The 20,469-nt window shown below is 41.7% G+C and overlaps 2 protein-coding genes across 2 annotated transcripts in view; both read right to left on the minus strand.

Moving 5' to 3' along the window:
• Nucleotides 1–3,316: 3,316 nt before the first annotated feature.
• LOC311608880 (uncharacterized protein) overlaps nt 3,317–20,469 on the minus strand; it is a 33,944-nt gene continuing 16,791 nt past the window's right edge. The window contains exons 5-8 of the mRNA XM_084801470.1: nt 7,605–7,683; nt 4,835–4,965; nt 4,140–4,220; nt 3,317–3,588 (exon numbers count right to left, since the gene is read on the minus strand). Coding sequence (XP_084657596.1) covers nt 3,461–3,588; nt 4,140–4,220; nt 4,835–4,965; nt 7,605–7,683 — 419 coding nt within the window. The 3' untranslated portion in view covers nt 3,317–3,460. The remainder of the gene's footprint in view (nt 3,589–4,139; nt 4,221–4,834; nt 4,966–7,604; nt 7,684–20,469) is intronic.
• Nucleotides 11,230–13,160, minus strand: LOC311608112 (resistin-like gamma). Its single transcript, XM_084800376.1, has 4 exons — nt 13,048–13,160; nt 12,769–12,917; nt 12,047–12,127; nt 11,230–11,501 (listed from the first exon to the last, which is right to left on the minus strand). The coding sequence occupies exons 2-4, from the start codon at nt 12,890–12,892 to the stop codon at nt 11,374–11,376; spliced, it is 333 nt and encodes a 110-aa protein (XP_084656502.1). The 5' UTR covers nt 12,893–12,917; nt 13,048–13,160; the 3' UTR covers nt 11,230–11,373.

Consider the following 20,469-nt stretch of genomic DNA (forward strand, 5'->3'; position numbering starts at 1 on the left):
CTTGGAGTTATGACTCAAATAACTATGCCTGCCAGCAAGGAATATATATATATCCTTATGGGAGAGCCATATCTAATGAAACAGCAAAGATCATAAAGCCAGCACAACTGATTGACAAAGCACCAGCAAGGCTGAGCCAAGTGATGTAATCACTGTAGTATCGTCCCCTACTTTTTGGCCTTGATCTCTATGTGTCAAGTAATTGGGGCATTTTTATGATTTATACAACTTGTGGATATTAAATTGATGAAGTTTTTCATATGATTCATTTATGCTGTCTTCCCAGAATACTGCTTTCATGTTTTCCCAGGAATGTCCTGGCCATACTGTGCCTCCCGCTTTTAGGAAGATATGCTTATCTGGTCCCATCTGAAGGTCTTCCTATGACTCAAATAATTATGCGAGATATCTCCTTATGAGGCTCCAACTCAAAGATATTCTTGGCACATGTGCCCTAGATGTTCCTGACTGAGCAACAAGATGATTAAAACAAAGTAAAATTTAAAAGGTAAACAATATTCAGTTGGCTAGAGAAGTTGACAGCAAATCAAATTAAAAACCTCTTCCGTATACTGATGGACAAAGAATGGTGTGGATAAATGATAAAATAATAAAATATTAAGACCTCCCTTTCTTAGAAAGGGCGCCACTGTGGTGTTGTATGACCAAGGAAAAAAATTATCAATAATACACATATAAATAAATTCTACAAATATAAAAAAATACTGCAGGAACTTTGGCATGAAGATTTTTTTGAGCCTAATGACAGTTTGCACTGTGACTATGAAAGGTTGCTAATGCGCTGCTTGGGACAAGACAGTCTGCCCAGGCTGGTTTGGAGATTCTCTTTCTGTCTAGGAAACTGCAAGAGCTACCAGCCTGAGAACAGGCTGTTCTGCTTTGGCAAAGGTACCCTTGAAACTTCAGTGTTGTTAAAAGTTGCATTGTGGGTTTGATGAGGGAAAAAGATTGTAAAATGTAATTCTGCTCTCTTACATTTTATCATTGGTGACTTATGACCAAAAGGAAGTTAAAACATGTGTCCAGTTACAAAACTGATTTGATCTATGTTTTGGAACAGCATGCATCTATCCCTGCCTACTGGCGTTCTCTCTAAATAAAGAAGCACTCTGATTGCCAGTCAGCCAGGCTGTAAAACTCCTCCTGACACCCATTCCTGGCTCATTCCTCCCTTTCCTCTATTGATGCTCTTGTATCTGCCGTTCTTTAAGCCGTGGCCTCACCCTGGGGCTGGACGTCAGCAGCCTCACCTATGTAGACAAGTTACAAACCACATATAAACATTTCCACTAACCTTTAAATTAAATTGAGTTAAATTAAGTTAAATAGAGTGCCTCTAGTGCTTGTCAGAATGTTACATCAATGTCCTCCAATACGATTCCCAAAAGACTCCTTATTCTCCTCCATAACTTAGGAGTTCAGCCTTTCACCCTCCACACTTGCACTGCCATGCTGGCATTCCAAACTCCCACCAGAGAGGGCATTACCTTTTGTACGCAGCATCCTAGGGGCTTCTCTGTGTTCCAAATGACAACTAGGATCCACATCAGAGTATGAGGGCTTGGAAGGCTTTTGCCCTGAGCTAATTGGACTCCATCACTCAAGAGATAACTAACCTAAGACTGAGGTGATCACATGCTTCCCTAAGGTCAATGGTGACCATCTTATAGATAAGGAGCCGGGACAAGAACCAAGGTCTCTCCACTCCGCTGCATTGCCCTTTGTATGAAGCTGTCTAACTTCTCTAAGATTAAATGAAAATTTTAAAGTGGAATAAGACAAGATATATGCCAATTTTATGCACATCTTCTGTTTGACTGGACTGGACATTGATCATGAAAGAATAAGACCATATAGTTATGCTGTGAATTGTAAACTACATAAGAATAAGATAAAAATGATTTTTCCTTGCTGTATGCAAGACTGCTTGAGACCACAGAGGCTACTCACATGCAGCTTCAAAGAGTTTTTCTCCTAAACAAAATTGTTTGAAAACCGCATTATGGTGATGAATATTGACTCTTTTCTCTCCTACTGAGTAATTGCTATTATAAAACTAAGCAAGAACCTTCAGAAGTTAAGAAAAAATTCTGACAAATGGTTATGATTTCATAGTACATCTCCAAGCACACTCATCACCAGTGTTTATAAAAACTGAAATATTTCTCCTCAACCAGACTCCATCATTAGATCTCTCTTTTCCATGTCAAACCCTAGCAAAGAGCTGGGCATGGAGCTTTAAGGTGACATTATCAAACAGAATGGCTATTATCTGCCATCACTTGCACAAGCCTGGGTGTTGTCCCCATAGATGAACATCTCAGAGCTAGCTCTGCACTGAAGACTTCTGTTTTTCCTCACTGTACTTCCTCTCTGGAATTTAGAATTTCAGGTACAGAATTAAAAGACAAGGTAAACAGCCATTTCCAGCTGAATGGTTGATGCCAGCTTCACCAGGACTTGATGTTAGGCACAAGGCTCTATAATGTCTCAATTCTCATTTCCTACTAGCTACAGTTTTTGTTATCTTTCTCAGTTCTCATTTGTCCCACTCTTTTATTGTTAAATAAAAGCCTATCTTTAAACAAAATTTTTGTTTTGTTTTTGTTTTCTGTTTCTTGTGTAGTGCTTGCTGGCTGTCCTGGAACTAGTTGAATAGGCCAGGGTGGCCTCAAACTCACGGATATCTACCTATTTCTGCCTCTCCAGTGGGATGATTAAAGGCATATCCTACTATCACCTGGCTTGCAGTTCTGTAGGTTTTATAAACAGGACATTGGTAAACTTTTACAAGCAGGAAAAGGAAGTACAGTAAAATTCAGTGACATGTGAGTGATGTGACTTTGCTGTCCAGAAGAAAAGCAACTGGGAAGGAAGTCACCTTGATGAATGTCATCTTGGCTACTACAGTAAGAAAGTGCATATGTGTGCTAAAGGGTTAGAAATAATTTAATTGAAGTCATTGAAAATAATTATTTTCAATCTTTGCTTGTCTTCCTGCACTTTGAACATCTTCCTGCACGTGGCTTGGAGTTCACTATTTCAGTTGTTTACCTCCATAAGAGCATGGTACTTTCTTTACTGTAGCTCATGCCAAACTATGTACTCAACACTTTCTGTTAAATAATGACTGATAGAAAAAGAGGAGGTCAGTGTGTTTTCTCATTCTTCCCATCTCTTTCCTAACCACACTTCTCACATGCCTTACTAAGATGTAATCTGAGATATTGAAAATGATTTCTGACAAGAGATATCCCGAGTTAGAAGTAATAACATGGAAGACATAAACATAGGCTAGTGCAAATTCATCTTTATTTTTCAAGAAGCACGATTATTGGGTAATATGCATTCATCCAGTGACATGAGGCAGGTTTCCAAGTTGGTATTGTGGTTTCATTATAGTAATCATTTCAAAACTGAGTTCTCAGCCTCCTCATTCTTAGGCCATTTGACAGCAGCGGGCGGTGGTCCAGTCTATGACCGCACACTGGCAGTGACAAGTATTTTCGTTCCTGATATCCCAAGATCCACAGCCATAGCCACAAGCACAACTAGTGACAGCCATACCTGCATGGTCATGTGAGACACAGACATCAGAGACCTTGGACTGTAAGAGTTGGAATGTCCCTGTCCTTTCTTTTTAGGAAGCATATGAGTAGATACAGATTTTGCAGGACATGAAGCTATTCAAAATTTTATAGTTCTCTTTAAGAAAAAAAAAGCAAACAAACAAAAACAGAAAAATACTTAAACCAAGGGATTTGGAAAGTGGAGTTTTGCTGTCTTTCAACTGATAGCAAATTCACCCCTGTCCTGGCCTCCTGCCCAAAATAAAGGGAATATATTAGGAAAGAAGTGAAGGGTGAATTCATGACATTAAGAGAGGAAGGACTGGTATGTAGTGCCATGAAGGAAAAAGTCACAGGAAGAAAAGAATCCCAATGTGTCTCAGTAGCATCCTTGGGTAACTGAAAATCAGGAAGGGATGCTTGGGAACCTGGGATTTTGCTCAGCTCCATGGCAGTACAACCCGAGTTAGGAGAAGATGATATTAGAGGATTGATGGGAGAAAACACAGTGACACCTTCTTTACAAATTCTCCTTAAAGAGTTACTCACCAGCAGGACAGGAGGCTAGTCTGCCTGTGGCCTTGACACTAGTGCAGGAGAGAGTCCTAGTTACAGTGCAGGTACAGTCATCTAAGTAAGAAAAGAAAAGGTGACAATCCATATGATTTTTCTCAAAATTGCCTTTTAAGTCCTCTTCTATGTTAGAAGTGACACTCTTCCCATATGTAGTTCATTCAATACCTATTAAAATTTAGTTTCTTAAAAACAAAATAGCCAGGCATGGTGGCACAGACCTTTAATCCCAGCACTCAGGAGGCAGAGGCAGGGGGATCTCTATAAGTTTGAGACCAGCCTGGTCTACAAAGTGAGTGCAGGACAGTCAAGATAACATGGAGAAACTCTGTCTCAAAAAACAAACAGAAAAATTAGTTTCTTCCACTGTGAAGAAAAAGTAATAGTTGTACTTACCTCATAAAGTGTCTGTGAAAATTAAATGAACTAATAAAAGCTTAATATAACTGCTTCATAATGTGTTGGTAAGTTACAGGCCCTATCCTTTTCCTCATTCTAGTCAAGAACATTGAGTTCTTATCTAAGATTTCTAAAGGGTAGGTAGGATGCTGGAGGAAGCCCTGGTCAGGAAGGCAGGGATGAAGTTGACGGAGAGCCTAGAATGGGATACAAGGGATTTTCGTATTTACAAGAGCAAAGATGAGCCTATGATCTCTCCTACTCATGCATACCTCCATGGCTGAGAAGTTCCCTGCTCTTTCTCCCCTCAGTATTCACCGAGACCATCAGCTGGAGAAGGCAGATGAAGATCAGAAGGGGGCAAGCTGTAGTCTTCATCCTGTTGAAAGTCAATGTCCTGTGGCTGGAGGAAAAAGACAGAGAGCATGAGATCACTGCGATCTGGCATGGCTGTGAGGGGAAGGACATAATGTGGAGAGAGTAGGGAGGGAACAATGGGAGTAACCATACTATAAGTGTTCTAGCTGAGGAGGAGAAAAGGGGACTCTCACAGAGCCAAATGATTTACCAGAAGCTCAGGAAAGGTTCCAGGGCCTGGCCAGATGAGAGGTTTAACACACCATGTGATTACTGACCTGGTACGCTTAATATATACAAGCACAGCCCAATGGAGTAAACAATTTCAGTACATTTTGACAGCCCGGATGTCTTGTATAACAATTTCCTGTAAATTGTGACACTTGGCCAAAGTATAACAGGTGAGGTTCAAGAGACTAAGCAAGTAAAATCTTTTCACCTGTCTGGAAAAATAGAAACTTACAAGATTCAACATCCTCCACTCCAACTTGCCGAACTTCCAAGTGGCAACTCTTGGTCCCATGGTGGTGCCTGGAAAGCCTTGCAGAGAGCTCTATAGGTGCAGCATCATGGAACTGCAGCACATTCTGGTGTAAGCTTTTCAGGGATGGAGTTGCATTTAAGCTGTCCCAGCTCCTGAAATTAAAACACACACACACACACACACACACACACACACACACACCACAGAGAGAGACACAGAGACAGACAGACAGACAGAGACAGAGACAGAGACAGGGAGACATGCAGAGATAGAGACAGAGTCAGAAATTTTCTTATCTACTGGATATCAGGACAAATGATTATCAGTGGACATTCATGGCCTCTAAGGTTACCTTCTGGTGTGCTGGGTCCTTGCTGTAACTTGCTAACAATCTTCCAAACAATAATATAATACCAGTCCCTGAGTGTTTTTCAAATTAAATAAAAACTAAAACCATGCACCTGCCCTTAAGAGAACAAGGGTAGAAGATGAATCCACACCACATACAAGGGCCAGACACAGCTATAAAAGCTTGGTAGTATTATGGTCCTGAAGACACACATGATACCTGACAATTTTATTCCTCAAATTCTTATGATAACCTGTTCCTGTAGATGTAAAAGATCTGCAGGTATACTTGGAGAACCCAGAGTATTAGAAGATCTCCATTTGCCCCAAGTTGTCCATCCTTTGTAAAACTTGATACCATGCATAAAATATCTGTGTATAATATAATAGTATATGGTATATTATGCTATGTATGATAATATATATGAGACATGTACATATGATGTGCACAACATATATGCTGTATTTGAATATTTATGAGACCTGAATATATGACACATAATATATTAATACATCATACATATTTAATGTGAAATTGGTCTAAAACGGTTCAAGAATTTTTAGAACATGCTAAGACTCTTATAGGATATGATAGGTAGCTTTGTATTCTATTCCCAGTGGGAACAACAATACTGGATGGGCCATATACATAAAATGACTTCTCCCTTGAGAAAATGGCAGATGGAGAATGTAAGGCCTATGCATGCCAGCAAGGAATACAAATATGGCCTCATCTAGGTAGACACGGCTACAAACCACATATAACAATATACATTCAAGTTTAAATTTATTTTTTTAATTTAAATTAAAATTTTACTTTAAATTTAAACTTGGATGTAACTTAGTTAAAATTAAATTAAGCTTAATCATTTAAATGATTGGTCGTTCAAAGTTTGTGGACATGGGCAGAGTGTAACTAGTGCTTCTTGTGTAACACAAATGTCTTCTAGTATAATTCTCAAAGGAGTCCTTAGTCCTCCTCATACCTTATGAGTCCAGCTTTCACCCTCCACACTTGCACTGCCATCCTGGCATTCTAAACTCCCACCAGAGTGGCAATTACCTTCTGTATGCAGCATCCTAGGGGCTTCTCTGTGCTCCACATGTCAACTGGCATCCACATCAGAGTGTGAGGGCTTGGAAGGCTTTTGCCCTGAGCTAATTGGACTCCATCACTCAGGTGATAACTAACCTAAGACTGAGGTGATCACATGCTTCCCTAAGGTCAATGGTGACCATCTTATAGATGAGGAGCCGGGACAAGAACCAAGGTCTCTCCACTCCGCTGCATTGCCCTTTGTATGAAGCTGTCTAACTTCTCTAAGACTAAATGAAAATTTTAAAGTGGAATAAGACAAGATATATGCCAATTTTATGCACATCTTCTGTTTGACTGGGCATTGATCATGAAAGAATAAGACCATATAGTTATGCTGTGAATTGTAAACTACATAAGAATAAGATAAAATGATTTTTCTTTCCTGGATGCAAGACTGCTTGAGACCACAGAGGCTACTCACATGCAGCTTCAAAGAGTTTTTCTCCTAAACAAAATTGTTTCAGAACTGCATTATGGTGATGAATATTGACTCTTTTCTCTCCTACTGAGTAATTGCTATTATAAAACTAAGCAAGAACCTTCAGAAGTTAAGAAAAAATTCTGAGAAATGGTCATGATTTCATAGTACTTCAAGCACACTCATCTCCGGTGTTCATACAAACTGAAATATTTCTCCTCAACCAGACTCCATCACTATATCTCTCTTTTCCATGTCAAACCCTAGCAAAGAGCTGTGCATGGAGCTTTAAGGTGACATTATGAAACAGAATGGCTATTATCTGCCATCACTTGCACAAGCCTGGGTGTTGTCCCCATAAAGGAGCATCTCAGAGCTAGCTTGTGCTTCTGCTTTTCTTCGCTGTACTTCTGCTCTGGAATTTAGAATTTCAGGGACAGAATTAAAAGACAAGTTAAACAGCCATTTCCAAATGGCTGATGCCAGTGTAAAAGATAGGTCACAAGACCCGCCTACCCCCCTCCCCCAAAAAAGGCCGCCAGGACGCTATACTGATACAACACCCACAGGGTCCTGTATTATGGACTCGAGCTTGGATCATAATCCTTCCTGAAACAAAAGGATAAGAGAGTGTCACAGAGCTTCAAAGGAAATGAGTTTATAAAGGAGAACACCAGGCTGGGCAGTGAGGCACAGACCTTTAATCCTAGGACTTGGGAGGCAATGGCAGGTAGATCTCTGTGAGTTCAAGGCCAGCCTGGACTGCAGAGTGAGTTTCAGGACAGCCAGAGCTGTTACACAGAGAAACTCTGTCTCAAAAAACAAAACAAACAAAACAAAAATGACAACAAATTCCAAACAGTAAAGGGGAAGACTTGTAAGCAATAGTTTTCAGTCACAAGAATGTTGACCTTTAGGCTGGGTGTGTGGAGGCTGGATCACAAGGGGAAGTTTTTTTTATCTCAGAGACTGCTGGCTGGTGCAGTTTACAGCAATGTGTGGTCATTCCCTGGAAGCAGGGAGAAGTAAAGGTCACCTAAAGGACAAGTTCTCACAGAACATACAAAAGATGGCATTAGTTTGGTCCCTGTACCAGCTTCAGCAGGACATCATGTTTGGCACAAAGCTCCATAACATCTCAGTTCCCTTTTCCTGGAAGCTACAGTTCTTCTTGCCTCTCTCAGTTCTCATATTTTCCTCCCTTTTATCACTAAATAATAGGTTATATCTGAAGAAATCTAGAAGAGACCCAGGTAATTTGGGGAAGGGGAATGTCCCAGTTTGTTGTTAGGGAGCCTGACTTCTTTGTGAAGGGAGGCCAGGAAGCCTAGGACTAGAATTGGAGGACTGAGCATCATGTTGTCAAATGATGGAAGAACAGGAAGAAGAATACAAAGCTTGCTTTGGAAAGATATCGATCTATCTATCATCTATCTATCTATCATCTATCTATCTATCATCTATCTATCTATCTATCTATCTATCTATCTATCATCTGTCTATCTTTTATCTTACTTCAGGTCAAGTTCCAAGCATGCCAATTGGACCAAGACTATAACACATGAAGTTGGGCACTGAGCAGACCCCGGGGCAAAGTAAGTGTAAAAGAAATGTTGGGAAACAAGTAGAAAGTCTCATGTTGATGCAAATTTTGCTGGAGATCTTCGCCTACATGGTATTTAAATAAGGTAGATTCATTGTCATTTAAGCAGTAAGGTACCTCCAGGCAAAGCAAGAACCACAGCTCCTCCTAAATATAACTCCAGCTTGTGTCCAGATGACCAAAAGCCCACCAAGGACAATTGACCCTTGCCTACTTGCTGTACAAACAAAGCACTCTTCAACTCTGTTTCTATATTGTTTATCCCTAAGGTTTTCTATTAATATTAACATCACATTGTAAAACATAAATAACATTAAAGCATTTCATGTGTCCTCAGCTCATGCAAGGGGAGCTGTTGTGTCTGGAGTGCTCCCCAAGAACTTAGCTTACCCTCAGGAAGATGCCTAGTCCTCATTTACATAATGGCACTTCATCCACACCGTGTGTGTGTGTGTGTGTGTGTGTGTGTGTGTGTGTGTGTATGAGAGAGACAAGCACACAGAGAGAAACCCAGAGACAGTGACACACAGAGACAGACAGAGATAACATGTATGTATGCATGTGCAAATACACATGTGTATTCATGTATGTACATAGGGGTGGAGCCACATGGACTCTGCCACTGGAGAAACCAGCCTGGAACTAGATAGAGCAAATTGAGATGTATCCAAACCCTCAATATATCAATCTTGAGACTGGCAGGAATGATTGCTCCCTCTGTGTTCTGTGCCAGCATGGGCCCGCTGCTCAAAGTCCACTACCTCCACAAGTCTCAAGGCAGTCACATACTCTACCTAGTACCCGGAGTCCTCTCCATGCAAAGAAAGGATTCCCAGCATCTCAGCTCCAGCCAATGATATGCACTCACTCTGGAAATCCCTTCCCACCCCTCAAAGTCCATATACCATTGTTCACCCTAAATAAAGACACAAGCTGTATCACTGAATATCAGCTGAGAGCTGCTGTTCCACTGAAATAGCTGAGAGCTGTAATAGCTCCAAGAATCCTCAGGGAAGGCTCTCCCAGGCAGATTGGGATGCTACAGGCCCTGCCCATTCTGGCTCTATTTCATCCTTCCCAGCCCCTGGATACCCAGAGGGAGGAAGGAGAGAGAAAGAGAGAGAGAGAGAGAGAGAGAGAGAGAGAGAGAGAGAGAGAGAGAGACAGAGAGAGAGAGAGAGACAGAGAGAGACAGAGAGAGACAGAGAGAGAGAGAGAGAGAGAGAGAGAGAGAGAGAGAGAGAGAGACAGAGAGACAGAGACAGAGAGACAGAGAGAGACAGAGACTCTCTGTGTGTGTGTCAATGTGTCTGTGTTTGAGTATGTTTGTGTGTCTGTGTCTCTGTGTGTGTCTCTGTGTTGCCTATGCATATATGGGCAGGTTGGAGGTCAACTTATGGAATTGTCCTCAGGGTCTGTCAACCTTGTTTTCTTACTTCTTCTGAACCTTGCCAATTCAGTTACTCTGGCTTGGCAGTAAGTCCAAGAAATGTTTTTCAGTATTGGATTACTAGTATACACTACCATGTCTAGCTATTTTATAGGAAGTTTAGAGATTAAAAAGTGGGTGCTTCGTGGTCTTTGGCTTTTAGAGTTTTGTCATAATTAAGAAGAAGGGAGGAGAAGATTTTTATTGTAGTTGTAGTTCACTTATTTTAATTCCATTTGAGTGGTCAATAATCAGATCAATAATTATTACCTAAAATTATTTGGTAGTCTAAATTGACACATGCATTATAGCCTCCTAGGGAGGCTCAAAATGGGTGCCCCCAATTTACAGAATATTTGAAACCCAACCCTTGCTCACTTGCTGAACATTGTCATCAATATTTTAAGTTACTTTTTTGCTTTGAAATCTGAGAAGTCTTAATGCCCCTGTAAGATGCATTATAGTAATTCTCAGTGACAGGTGAGGACCATGGTTATCATTTGCCAACTGTGAGTCAGGCACCTGGAAAAGAAGTTACCTTACACCCATCACAGGCACTTGAATTGAAAGGAGTATACATATGTGCTGAGAAGTTAGGAAATAGTTCTTTTACATTTCCTCGTCTGCCCACACTTTGCAGTCACCTTGCACATGCCTTGAATCTCACTGTTGCAGATGGTGATTCTCATAAAAGCACGTGATTTCCCTTCTCTGTATTTCATGTCAACCAATATCCTCATCCTTTTCATTAAAATCCAGGAGTAGGGGAACTGGATGGAGGAGATCCATTGTTCCCATTTGCATTGTCTCCTTCTTGACCACCCATCTCATAAGCCAGTGAGATAGGATCATTGAGATACTGAAAATGTGTTCTAGCAACGGGCACCACGAGCTAGGAGTAATAGTGTTAAAGATACAAACATAAACTGGTGCAAATTTGTATTTATTACTTAAGGAGCTGGATTTCTGTGTAATATGGCTTCATCGGAGCGACTATGAATCAGATTTACTGGATGAGATCATATTTTCATGGTTGCCATCATTTCAAAGCTGGGTTCTCAGTCTTCTCATTCCTAGGCCAGTCGACAGCAGCGGGCAGTGGTCCAGTCTGTGGCTGGACATTGGCAGTGGCAAGTGTTTCCATTCTGGATATCCCAAGATCCACAGGCATAGCCACAAGCACAGCCAGTGACAGCCAAACCTACATTGTCATGTGAGACACAGACATCAGAGACCTTGGACTGTAAGAGACAGAGACACCCCTACCTGTTCTCCCTGGGAAGCTAAGGAGAACCTATCTACATAAATCTTAGATGTATAAATCTGGGGTTTGTGGGGCATGAAACAAACTCAATTTTGAGTTCTATCTTTAAGAAAAAAATCACTTAAGTGAAAAGACTTGGAATTTCACTGCCTTTCATTTGATGGTAAATTCCCCTCTGTGCTAGCTCCTCTCTGACCAACACAAGGAAATAGAATGGGGAATAGATAAAGGCCATATCTATGACCACACAACACAAGTCAGGGTAGACTGTATAAGGCAACATAGAGAAAAAAATGACAGGAAGAGAAAACCTACAATTCCTTAGTAGTGTCTTTAAGGGAACTAAGTATCATGAAAGCATGTCTGGGTACTATGGCTCAGCTCCATGGAGATAAAGATCTGATGTATGGGGGGATATGAGTATTAGAGGATGGGGGTGAGGGGAACAGGGCTTCTTACTCACAAATCCTCTGGTTACTCACCAGGTGGACAGGAAGCCAGTCTGCCTACAGCTTTGATACTAGTGCAGGAGATATTCGTAGTCACAGTGAAGGGAGGATAGTCTGTAGGTAAGAGTAAATGGTATTGTCGTTAGCTCTTGTCCTCACCGTTCCCTTTCTTAGGCATCTCCTGTCTTAAAGGTGTCCCTGTTTCCACAAGTAAGAAAATGACTAAGTTTTAATTCTTAGTATGGAGCTGGGCATGGTGGTGCAAGCCTTTAGTCCTGGCACTGGGGATTAATGTGGCTTGCTGTGACTTTAAGACCAGCCTGGTCTAGAAAGCAAGTCCAGGACAGCCAAGACTACATAGAGAAACCCTATCTTGAAATTCCAAAAAGAAGGAGAAAGAAAGAAAGCCTTAGTATCTTCATTTATGAAGTTAAAATAATAGTTGTGCACATCTCATTTAGTGGCTGTGCAAACTAAATGAACTAACTTCAGCTTTGTATTATGCCTTTTCATAGTCTGTTCATAAATTACAGATGGTGCCCTCCTAAGCCTGTTGACTATCTATGAAAACTGAGCTTTTAATCTTGAGTCAAGAAGGGCTAAGACTATAAAGGAAGGCCTGGACAGGAAGTTAGGGCTAGAGTTGATTAAATTGAGGTTGAATCTTGGAATGGGTTAGAGATGAAATTAGAATTTTAGGAAAGGGAAGGAGTGGGCACTGATTCAATTCAGCTTTCCCCCAAGCCATCAGTTACCTAGGTTACGGAAACTTTCCTTGAGCTTCTCCACCAAAGAGTAGAAGGACCACTCAGCAGTGACCGGTACCATCAGCTGGACAAGGGAGATGAAGATGAGAAAGGAGCAAGTTGCAGTCTTCATCCTTTTGAAAGACGGTGTCTTGGGGCTGGAAGAAAGAAGCCAAGAAAATGAGATTGTTGAGCTCTTGAGTAGCTAATTGTGAGGGACAAAGAAACAGCTATATTGTGAAGAGAGGAGGTAGAGGGGACAAAGCAGCCATACTGCAGCTGGTCTACCTCTTTGGAGAAGCAGAGGGATTTCCCACAGAGCAGATTCATGCACAAAAATCAGCTTTCAAAGCCTGGCCAAGCAAGGATGCTTTTATATCCTGTGGCATTATCAACTCAGCTACCCTAAGTATGCAAAACAACCCTCTGTCTTTGCCAGGTAGATACTTCTCATACCTTTCAAAGAACATTGGCAGCTGAGGCATACTTGTTAGTGACTTCCTATGAATTAAAATGTTCCCTCAAGGATATGTAGAGAGGCTCGTGAGTCTCAAGCAGTAAACAAACATCACATGTGTAGAAAAGTTGAAACTTGTGTGTTTCCAGAATGCCCCTACAAGTGTAATAGGGGAAGCTAACCAGTTGCTGGGGAAGGAGAATGACCAGCCAGGCTGCCTAAAGGACAGCCTCAACTGGTTTAGCTGCTTGCAAGTTGTGCAAGGAACTCCAAGATGCTCTCAGGAATCACCACTCATACTTGCATGGGCTTTTCAGTAGTTTGGTTGCTTTTGATTCATCCTTGCTCCTGTAAGTAACCCCTAACCCAGATGCCTGTAAAGAACTCCAATAACTGACTATTCACCAGGTTAGTTAAGTAGATTTTATTTTTGATCCTTTATCAGTTCTCTATTAAGATGAATATCCAAAATCACACACAATTTATCTGACACATGTGTATGGGTATGATCATAACCAAAGAGGAGTTGGGATGCTAAAATATGCACTGGAAGCTCCTCTCCAAAAGGGTAGAACATCCATGGCAGAATCCCGTTCCTCATATGGTACCCGATTATATACCTTGTTGCTACATCATGGGTTGCAGTGGCCTTGCTTTGGGAGATGATACATATAGCTGTTTTGTCTACTCAGTAGAAGTCCGTGTGGGTAGAGTGCAGAGCAAGTCAAACAGGGCTATCTTACTCATTGTGATATGGAGTAACATAGAGGCCTGGTAAGTGGGGCCTACCATTTGAGAACATACATGAATTGGAAAAGTTTAAAGATGTAGTGCATGCGTAGTGTCACATTCTCATGACAACAAAGATGGTGTGGTCTGGAGTGAAAGGGCCTAGACAAATGTCAGGGCGTCCATGACCCAGAACCAGACAGAGCCAAGAAGCCAAAGAAGCACCACTGAAACTGCCAGCAACCCAGCCCCACTGAACCCGAGCTGCTCCAAGATGAACTAACTGCAAACTCCCCCACTGGCCTCCACTGGCAAACTGGACCAGTGCCCTGTGCTAGTGGTAGTGGCTTGTGACAGTGGGTTTCAGACAGACCGAAACAGGGTCCTGCTGCCAGGTAGACAGCAGCTCCAGGTGGACATGCACAGCACCTAAAACCATCCAAATAAAAACTGTAGGAACTTTAAAACCCTAAAGCTGCCAAATGAGACACTGTCCTTGAGGACTTTGAGAGTGTGCCAACCAGACTGTACTCTGGAAATGGTGCTTTATAGAGACTTCCTTAAAAACAAGAGATCTGTGATAGTTTGTGTTCATGTTTCTTATATACTATGGAGTGGTAAAATTTCTTGTTAGTATTATTGTATTTTGCTATTGTTTTTTCTATTGCCTTAATCCAAACTGTACAAACTGCTAATCATTATTCTTGCCTTAACTATGCTTAAGACAGCCAGACAGGCTACTACGTCATGTTAAGCCTCCCCTGGACTTATGTTGCTCCTTCTGAACATTATGCTGCTAGACTTATTTGGACTTGCATTTCAACATCCACCCTTGTGGACTCAGCAGCACTTTGCAGTATGGATTTCCCTTGACAGGTCTGGCAGGGCTTGAATTTAGCCTGTGCATTTCTCTTTTGCCTGGCTCAACTCATGCCTCAGGATTCAAAGCTGATTTGAGCACAGGTGCTTGATTGAGCTCAGAAGGCACTGCCCTTCACCCTGTGTGGTATGAAGGCAAGCCAGTGACAGGTAAGGTTGGGCCTGGAGCTTATTGCCTAAGACAGGGTGTGAGTAATGGAATTCATGTACCAACGACAGGTAAGAGGAGTATTCAGCTCATTCTACCTAAGACAGGGTCTTTATAAATTTATTTTTTTGAGAGGGCATATGTTGCGGGGAGCCATATTTCTGTACTGTGACTCAGTGAGTGCAAGGGGAGCCTTCTGATAACCTTTGAGTCTCCAGACCCTGCTGGAAGGAATCCTTTGTGGTGCTAGAGGAGCTTTGTTGCCCCTGGGAGTTGGGATTACCTCCCACTGAGAGACAACTCAGAGCTTTTCCAGGAATGACTTCTTTTCAGCCTGCCTGAGAAACTAGGGGAGGGGACCTCTAACAAGAGACTTGTTCTAACTTGTATATAAGCCTGACTCCCTCATATTAAAGGGGCCTTGATCAGACATTTGTCTTGGCCTCGTCTCCTCGTGTCTCTGTTCTATTTCTCTCCATTCACACCCTCTCTTTCAGGTGGAACCCCGGTTTGATATGTTGTGTGGGAGGGGACAATGTAGAAGAAATTTTGTGTGTACCCTGAGAGTAGAAAGTAAGGAAGAGAGCACCTGAAAGCTGGGGCGGAGGTAGCATAGCAACGTGTATGTGTAGTAAAAACTCATGCCAAGATGCCTAGTCAGAGGACTTGCCTGTGTCAGGGAGCAGCTCTCCGTGGAAATGAATGTGCTGCTACCATGCTCAACATTAGCCTCTGGTTGAATTTAAGAGAGACTGAGATGGCATTGTTAATTTACCATTTCTTACAGTTGGCAAGACTTACAAGCAAAAGAGAGTTCATGTGAGTTCTCTACTAAGAGCCCTTCCTAGAATCCAAAATCTTAAAATCCATGGGAAGAGTCCAGTAAGTACAGGAAAATGACAAGATGTAAAAATAACAATAAAAAACTAAGGCTTACATGAGCGATGTTTAGTGCCTTGTTCACCATGCTAGATAAGACTATGTTCAGTAGGGAGATTTATTTTTAAGTAAATTTATCAAAGACTTAGGTGTTTTATTGAGCTTTAGTGACTGGTAAGTTCCATGATAAAGCATGATTTTTTTTTTAAATTAGGAGTGGCTTTTGAAGCCTAAGTGATATAAGCCAGAATAGTAATCAAATTGATGAATTCTGTATGGTTACTGCAAAACAAGTGTGGCAAGACTTGTGCTGAGCTCTTTGAGTGCCTGGGGTGGGGAGGCACATAAAAGCAAAGCAAAACACTTTTTTGGAGTTCTGAGAAGTCCTTTGAAGCTTAAAGAATGTTTCACCAAGAGTTAAAAAAGGAGCAAAACTTATGAAATTGCAAGTGGTCCTCACAGACTTGTTATGGAGGAAACCACCCAATCCCCTTCTCTGACAGGGTGTTCAACATTGCCTGCAGGTGAGAGCTATTCATGACAAGCTATGAACTTACTGGTCTGCTATTAATCTACACATTCTTCGAGCTTTGGTGGATTCTGGAGCCAAGAGCTCCTTTATTCATGACAAGTCTCAAAAGCACCTGGAGCAATGGGCTGCGGTAGATAGATGTGGGAATAAAATAGTCTGGGTAAAAAGCTCCAAGGTTCACTAATGCTGAGCAATGACCCACCAAAAGGTTTGCTTAGAATGTGAATGCTTCTCTAGCCTTGGCCGTACACTGAAACAACACATAACAGATAGCAGGAGGAGAGAGGGAGTCAGGAGAGAAGAGGAGGGGAGGGGGAGGGGAGGGGAGGGGGAGGGGAGGGGAGGGGAGGAGTGCCCAGAGCTACTATTTAAGCAAAGAGTCTACCAGAATCTGAGTGTGATGTAACTAGGCAGGAATATCTTGAGCTAGTGCCACAAAACCCATAGAGATTAAGGAAATGCATGACAGGGTTTTCCCCGGCTCAAATTAGACTTTGCTAATGTGTAGGTGTTTTGGTTTTTGTTGTATTTAACTCCTTTATTTGTTGTATATCAAACCAATTTGCATTTCCTTGGGATGGTCAACAGTGGACCTTTAGAGTACTTCTTCTGTATTACCTTCTCACTTCCACTATTTAGCATAAGATGATGCCTTGCTTTGTTATCCTGACCATCCTCTGTAAAGAGATTTCATTGCCCCCATGGCAGGATGCTAAGGTCTGAGTGTTCTCTATATTTTAAAATACATCTAAAATATATACATGCAGATGCACATGGAAGAATGAGAATGGGATCTCAGTCCAAATAATCCACAAAGAGCAGAGAGATGCTAAATTCTTGGGAGTATTATGATCCTGTAAGATACATGCAATGTGTGACAAAGTTATCTTTTAAACCTTACAATATCCATGCCTATAATTGTAAGTGAGCTGAAGATACAACTGGAGCTCTTGGAATATTAGTGGATTTTTTTCTTTGGGTTTTCAAGACAAGAGTGTCTCTGGATAGCATTGGATGTCCTGGAACTTGCTCTATAGACCCAGTTGGCTTCAAGCTCGTAGATATTCACCTGCCTTTGCCTTCCAAGTGCAGGAGCCAAAGGCATATACCATGGCCATCTCCACCAGGCGATATTAGTGGATATTTATACCCCACCTTACTCAAGCTGTGCTTTATCTGTATCCTGTCTAGATGCATTCTAACTTCTCTGAGACTAAATGAAATTTTTAAAGTGGAATAAGACAGGATACATGCCAATTTTATGCGCATATTCTATTTGGCACATTGGCCATAAAAGAATAAAGGTCATGTAATTATGCTATAATTTTTCAAAGAACATAAAAATACAATGAAATTATTTTTCTCTTTTGGATGTAAGCCTGCTTGAGATCACAGAGGCTACGCACACTCAGCTTCCAAGTCTTTTCTTCTAAAACAAAATAGGCATTTCAAAAGCAGATGTATGATGGTGGATGCTGACTCTTTCCCCTCATGCTAGGTAACTGATACTCATTATGAAGCTAAACAGGAATATTGTACAGGAGTTATAAAAATTCCAACAAGGTCTAGTTCAGTATTCACTTTTTACTGATAAACTCCTCTGAGCATATGTGTCCCATGTACTGTGATCATTGTCATAGTCCTCTGCAATCTCTATAATACTATTCTGCCCTTGTCATGCTAAGTCCCTGGAAGGCGCGCTGAGCTGGGCATGAGACGTTACAGCTGTGCTACCACACAGAATGACCATTGTCTACTGTCACTTGTGCAAACCTGGGCATCGTGCCATAGATGGGCATCTAGGCGCTAGCTCTGCTCTGAAGACTTCTGCTGTTCCCTGCTGCACTTCCTCTCTGGGGTTTAAAAGTTCAAGTATAGACTTAAGGAACAATTTAAACTACTGGTTTTTATTGAAAGTGGCTGACGCCAACGGGGACATCTGGGATGTGCCCTCAGCACTCCCTGTTGCCATCAAGGGTGACACAAGGCTCCTAGCTGTCTCTCTGTGACGGTCCCATTGTTTGTTCATTCTCTGGGTTCTCTTCTACTTTGCTCTTTTCACAGTAAAATGATAGGCTGTATTTACACACCTGGCAAGATTCTAGGTCATCTGTGAAGTTGTCACTGTTTCTTGGCATGGTCCCTGACCCTTTTGTGAAATGTGGCCTGGAAGACTGGTGCTAGGATTGGGGGGCTGATCAATTGGTCATTCAAAAGATAAGGAATCGAGAGGATGGCTACAATGCAAGCTTTGGAAACTTTGTTTGCTTGGGTTTTTTTTTTTTTGTTTTCTTGTTGTTGTTGTTGTTTGAGTTCAGATTAAGTTTCAAGAGTGCCACTTGGAACAGGAGTCTGGACCCAAGATGTCAGGAGCTACGCAGACCCAGAGATGCTGTAAGCATGAAAGCAATGCTGGGAACTGGTTAAGAAAATCTAACAACTCACATTTTGCAAACTTTGGCTTCAGAGCTAAGTGTGCACAATTTCAGAATGTTAACTTGTCATCTAAGCCTCACATATCTAAGGAAGAGACACAGTTCCCCCTAAAGCACCTTATGTGTCCTCAGCCCAGGCAAAGGAAGTCATTCTACCTAGAGTTCCAATCTAAGAGCTCAATGTACCCTGCTGGAAAATGCTCACTCCGTATTTGCCATCTGGTACTTAATCTTCATTTTCCTTTATCTTGGGTGGTGGCAAACATGTGTATGTGCTGAATCTATGTGAGTATATGTGGAGGCCCCAAGTCATTCTTGCGTGTTGCCCTCAGGATCTCTTCTGATTTGTATTTTGCGCTTTCTCATATGACCTGAAGTTTACTAATTGGTTAGGCTGGTTGCCAGCACATGGGAAACTGCAGCTGTGTTGGTATTGACCATTACTTGTTTTTGTCTGCAGTTGAAACATTGTGCTTCACTGGTTACCTTCATTTTCCTTGTCTTGAGTCTCATTACTTGGCCCTTGGTTTGCTTCCTCTTGGGGACTTTCCACAGTGCTGTTGGATTGCTGGTTCCTCCCCTATATAAGCAATTCTGTTGCTCCCAATAAACGACATTCTCTTAGCCCAATGACCCATTGTTGTGTCGTCTTTTCAATCCGCAGACCCTCGCAGTAGCCTAGACAAGCAGCGAGGGCTCTGCAGGTCCCAAGAACCTGACTACCTCTGCCTCCCCCACACTGGGACTGCAAGCACACACCACCATGCCTGGTTGCATATGTCCTTTGGGACATCAAATTCATATCCTCATGCTTGTGCACAAAGTCTTGTTACTCAGTCGTGCAATTCCATTTTCCCAGAAAAAGCACAAAACACCACCCCTTTCTCTGTTTTCTTCTAAAGAGGTGGTTCATTATCAAAATCAAAAACTGACTGAAAAACAGGCAGGTCTCTGTAACATCTCAGCTTCCGCTTCAGTCCCTGCTATGACTGCTTTCCTAGGTCTTGCCTCCACACCTCTGCCCTCTGGGGAGAAATAACATCTGAACACGCATCCTTGGCCTCAATATCACAGCTTGAGAAAAGGAAAAGCAGGTCATCTAAACAATTTTTGTTTTACAGACTTCTTTTTAGCATCTCATAAAGTTCCTTGAAAGTATTTTATTTTCATCTATTTTAAATTGTATAAACAATATATGTAATTGTGTGAACAATTACACTTTGTTTCTCTTCATTTTTTAATGTAAATGTTTGGTTATTATCAGGGAAATCAGGTGTGAGGTTATGAAATCAAAGCTTATGCTCCCGTGGACTTTATAGTACAGTGGATGAAGAAAACACGAAACATGATATAACAGTTTACAGGGGGAAAAAACGCTATAGATTTACCAATTGGTAAAAGTGAGAGTGAAAAGTAGAAAGGGTCTTCCCTGAGGAAGACACTTGAAGACTAGGAGAGCAGCCTGAAGCAAAGACACAGCACAGAAAGGAACTCTTCGGGTGAGAACTTCCAAATGGGAGTAGCCATGCTGGATAAATAGGATAGTCCAGGCACAGCACAGCTGGTCAGTGGGCTATTTACATCAAGGGTTTCACATGACAAATCACAGAATCATAACAAAGAAACAGTAAGACTTCAGAGCACTCTGGGA

Source organism: Acomys minous, assembly GCF_964271855.1.
Source record: "Acomys minous genome assembly, chromosome: 11".
Taxonomy (NCBI): Eukaryota; Metazoa; Chordata; class Mammalia; order Rodentia; family Muridae; genus Acomys; species Acomys minous.

Excerpts from the sequence above, each read along its gene's own strand:
- LOC311608112 (XM_084800376.1), bottom strand. The coding sequence starts at position 12,892 with ATGAAGACTGCAACTTGCTCCTTTCTCATCTTCATCTCCCTTGTCCAG. Across the intron at positions 12,128-12,768 it reads GGAAAGTTTCCGTAACCTAG|ACTATCCTCCCTTCACTGTG; the intron begins GTAACTGATGGC and ends TCTTACCTACAG. Across the intron at positions 11,502-12,046 it reads ACTGGCTTCCTGTCCACCTG|GTTTGGCTGTCACTGGCTGT; the intron begins GTGAGTAACCAG and ends ATGACAATGTAG.